Consider the following 4254-nt stretch of genomic DNA (forward strand, 5'->3'; position numbering starts at 1 on the left):
CGGGCGCCCGGGGAGCAACTTCCCCCGTCTTGCCCCTGCCTTGCAGCTGCTCCCGCGACCGACCCATCTTCCTGCAGCTGAAGGATTACTTCTGGGTCAAGACGCCGTCTGCCTACGAGCTGCCCTACGGGACCAAGGGCAGTGGTGAGTGCCTTGCCCGGCGAGGCTCACTGTGCCATGCCGCCTCCTGTCCCCTGCTGTCCCAGCCCGGCACCCAGGCTCTGAGCGGCTCAGACACCACGGCCAGGGAGGAAAAGGCTGTCATCGATGTCCCTCCCATCCCCATCTCTTGCAGAAGACCTGCTCGTCCGGGGCCGGGCCCTCAACCGCAACTTCTCTTGCAGAAGACCTGCTCCTCCGGGTCCTGGCCATCACCCGTCACTCTGTCCCCGAGAGCATCCAGAGGTAGGATGCCCTGCATGGCTGGGGGGGGGGTCACTCCTGGCTCCTGGTCGCCGGGCTCTTGGGGCCAGTTCAACCCTACTCTTGGGCTGCCTGTCTCCAGAGGGTACAGGTGTGCCAGTCCCCATGGCAGCCTGGCCCTGGAAGCAACAACAGGCAGGGAACATCGTGTGGCACAGGCGGGTCTGCAGCAGCAGGGCGCTCTGCAGTGGGATTGCCCACAGGCCCCTCCGTTCAGGGCCCAGGGCTGTGGAGTCAGTGTGAGCGTAAGCAGGCCCCCTGCCGTGCCCACTGTGGGGGCCAGGGCCGAGGCCCGGCAGGTAGCAGGAGCGTGCGGGGAGCAGGCACCCGGCTGAGCGGTCCTTCTCACACAGGCTCCGGTGCCGCCGCTGCGTGGTGGTGGGCAACGGGCACCGGCTACGGAACAGCTCGCTGGGGGGCACCATCAACAAGTACGACGTGGTCATCAGGTGGGCGCGGCCGCTCCCTCCCGTCGGGCCGGGTGCCCGGGTGGGACGGCAGGCAGGCCTGGGCCTCTGCTGACTGGCACCCCTACACGCCACAGGCTGAACAACGCCCCCGTCGCGGGCTATGAGGGCGATGTGGGATCTAAGACCACCATGCGTCTCTTCTACCCTGAGTCCGCTCACTTCGACCCCAAAGCGGAGAACAACCCGGACACACTGCTCGTCCTAGTCGCTTTCAAGGCTATGGACTTGCACTGGATGGAGGCCATCCTGAGCGACAAGAGGCGGGTGCGTGGGGTGGTGGGGCTGGGGCCCGGGGCCGCCGTCTCATCCGGGCCTCACACCCCAGCGTCTGCTCTGAGCTATGGCGTGAGCTGGGCCCCACCGTTGGCTATGGGCTCCCCCAGGCCACCGCCCAGGAGGCGCTGATAAACACCCACAGCTGGGCGCAGAGCCTGCAGGTGCCGGGCGTGGCCTGAGGTCCCCAAGGCACCTGCCATCAGGCCGGGAAGAACACGTGGGCCGCAGGGCTATTCGCAGTTACTTCTAGGCGGGCGGGCTATTGCGGTGAGGGCTGGGCTCTGCTGCGTGGCCTGCGTCACTGCTTTGCCATGCAGGCGAGCACAAGTGTCAGACAGCCTGGAGCCCCAGCCTGCCCGGGAGTACACCGTTGGAGGTGGGTGCTGGCAGCCAAGCGTGCCCTGCGCTGAGCCAGCCTGCCTCCCGCTCCACGCAGGCCCTTCCCTGCCTCTGACCTGGCCCTTCCTTCCAACCCCACCCGCCCAGGTGCGGAAAGGCTTCTGGAAGCAGCCTCCCCTTATTTGGGACGTCAACCCCAAGCAGGTTCGGATTCTCAACCCCTTCTTCATGGAGATAGCGGCCGACAAGCTCCTGAGTCTGCCGATGCAGCAGTCGCGCAGGGCCAAGCAGGTGCGACGGAGTGCGGCTGCAGGGTCCCGGGCGGGGGCGGCACGGAGGACCCGTGAGCCGGGGGAGCCAGGACAGAGACTTGCAAGACACGCCTGAGGTCACGTTACGGCCGCTGGCTTGCTGTGGCCTGAGGGGTGCAGGGGCAGAGGTGGTCTGCGTCAGGTTGGGGCTGCGGTCAGAGGCGGTGCTGGCTGGCTGGGTCAGAGCCGTGGCTGGTGCCGCCTGTGGTCTTATCTCCAGGACTGGCCCTGGGCAGTCACTCCCGACTGACCCGAGCTCGGAGGGGCCGGTGCGCTGAGAGGAGCCATCTGGGCTGTGACGGCTCACGCTGTCTCCTGGCATGGGGGGCCAGGTCACGCTGAGGGGCACGGTGCACCAGCACCCCAGTCCTGCACTCAGCACTTGGGGTCTCGCGGTGGTGTCAGGACCTCCATGCCTGACCACAGCGCCAGGGCGGGGTGGGAGCAGAGGTAAACCCGCAGGCATGCCGCATCTTCGGAGAGCGAGGGGAGCCGTCTGAACACACCCGTTCATTTTGGCGCAAGGAACGTTGCCAATGCGGGTGTCCTGTCCGTGCCACGCGCATCTCCCCCGAGCCCTCCCAAGGCCTCGGAGGCCGCACTCCCAGCCGTGGGGCTCGCTGTCGGCCTGTGTGGCCGGGTCATGCTCGTGCGGGCCTTGCAAGGCCGCTGTAGGGTCCTGCATTCTGTTTTTTCTTCTGCCCGAGGCTGTGCGTGCTCACTGGGGAGAGACAGAGGAGATGAGAAACACCCAGGTTCTCTGCATGGTTCTCTGCAGTCCCCTCTCCCGTTGGTCCGCCCTTTCAGGATTTGGGACACACACTCGCATGCACCCATCATGTGTCTCAGGCTGCCCGGTCTGGAACTCGGACCACGTGGTTGCCCACATGGGATCAGGCTGCCTTAACTGCTGTGCCAGGGGCTGGCCCCACTGTGGGATTCGAAGGCGTAATTACAGGGCCCAGAAGGTGCTGTGTGGCTGGACCCCCACATGGCCAACTGTAGTTTGAGTCCTGGATCCAGTGGCTTGAAAGTCATGCCAGGCACGTGTGCGTGCATGCCCGCAATCCCAGGAGAATGGAGGAGAAGGGGTTGTGGTGCGGCCATCCCCGCCAAGCGGTGATCTCTCTTTCCACCTCTCTCTCTCTCTCTCTCTCTCTCTCTCTCACTCTGACAAGCACACGCACTCTATGGCAAAATCCTTAAAAAGAATAAAGACAACTCTGAAATACCCCGCCGTGGGGACTGGTGCACAGCTCTGCCCAGCAGCCCTCGCTCTGTCTGAGTAAATGCTCGCAGGCCTCCCTGGGCGCCTCCCATGGGCTGCGCCCCCATCGGACTGGGAGTCTGCAGCTGGCGCTGTGCTCCCACCCTCGGGGTCCCCGTCTAGCAGCAAAGCATGCAGCCAGCACCGAGAAGTCCTGGGGGAGGGGCAGACCTCTGCCAAGCCTGTCACAGGCCCCAGAGGAGGTGGTGGTCCAGCACCCCTCTCGCTGCAGCAGAAAGGGGTGCCCCCTCTAGGAAGGCCGAGTGGCTCCTGCATAGTCATCCTAGAGTGTGCGGCCATGGCTGGGAGGGCCTTGGCTGTGGGCGGGGTGGAGAGAGGGCAAAGCGGTAGGAGCCCGGCTCCCGGCTGTGGAAGGACAAGCACTTTGAGGCCTAGAGCGACGCCCACCAGTGGGTCCCGGAGGCCAGGAGGTAGCGTGGGGCCTCTTTCTTTCTCTCCCTCCCTTAGAGATTTTTGCTATAGGGTACATGAGCTCACCAGAGAGAGAGATAGAGAGATAGAAGCAAGAATTCTCCCCTGGGGGGATAGCCACAGTCCCTCCTCCATTCTCCTCTTGGGATTTTGGGTATGCACACATGTGTTCCTGGTGTGAGTTTGAAGCCACCAGGTCCAGGACTCGAACCATGGTCGGCCATGTGAGAGTTCAGTGAAATAGCTGCTGTGCCATCTGCTGGTCCCAAGGGTAATGGGCTCTCCTGTCCGTCCTCACCTGAGCCCCAGAGCATGGGGCTGTGCTGGCCAGTGTGGTGGCCCCTGGCCCGGTGCAGATGTTCAGACTAACACGTAAGAAAACGAAACACCCAGTTCAACTCGGTCTCTCAGTCTGTGGTCAGTAGGGTCTTGCTGTCACATGAAGCCTCAGAGATGGAGTCCTGGCCACAGGCCGGGGCGGGCCCCCTGATGCCTCCACCCCATCCCTCAGAAGCCCACCACGGGCCTGCTGGCCATCACGCTGGCCCTTCACCTCTGCGACCTGGTGCACATCGCGGGCTTTGGCTACCCTGACGCCTATAACAAGAGGCAGACCATCCACTACTACGAGCAGATCACGCTCAAGTCCATGGCGGTAGGTGGTCCGCAGGTGGCAGGGGGGTGGGTGCGGTAGGTGGTCCGCAGGTGTGGGGGGGTGCGGTAGGTGGTCCGCAGG

At 64.4% G+C, this 4254-nt stretch overlaps 1 protein-coding gene across 2 annotated transcripts in view; it reads left to right on the plus strand.

Moving 5' to 3' along the window:
* Positions 1-4254, plus strand: part of ST3GAL4 (ST3 beta-galactoside alpha-2,3-sialyltransferase 4) — a 10218-nt gene that overhangs the window by 2316 nt on the left and 3648 nt on the right. For both annotated transcript variants that reach the window (XM_014588825.1, XM_014588827.1), the window contains exons 6-9: positions 777-872; positions 968-1157; positions 1656-1799; positions 4030-4173. In XM_014588825.1, coding sequence (XP_014444311.1) covers positions 777-872; positions 968-1157; positions 1656-1799; positions 4030-4173 — 574 coding nt within the window. The remainder of the gene's footprint in view (positions 1-776; positions 873-967; positions 1158-1655; positions 1800-4029; positions 4174-4254) is intronic.

The sequence above is a fragment of the Tupaia chinensis genome, unplaced genomic scaffold (assembly GCF_000334495.1).
Source record: "Tupaia chinensis unplaced genomic scaffold, TupChi_1.0 Scaffold000037_4, whole genome shotgun sequence".
NCBI lineage: Eukaryota > Metazoa > Chordata > Mammalia > Scandentia > Tupaiidae > Tupaia > Tupaia belangeri.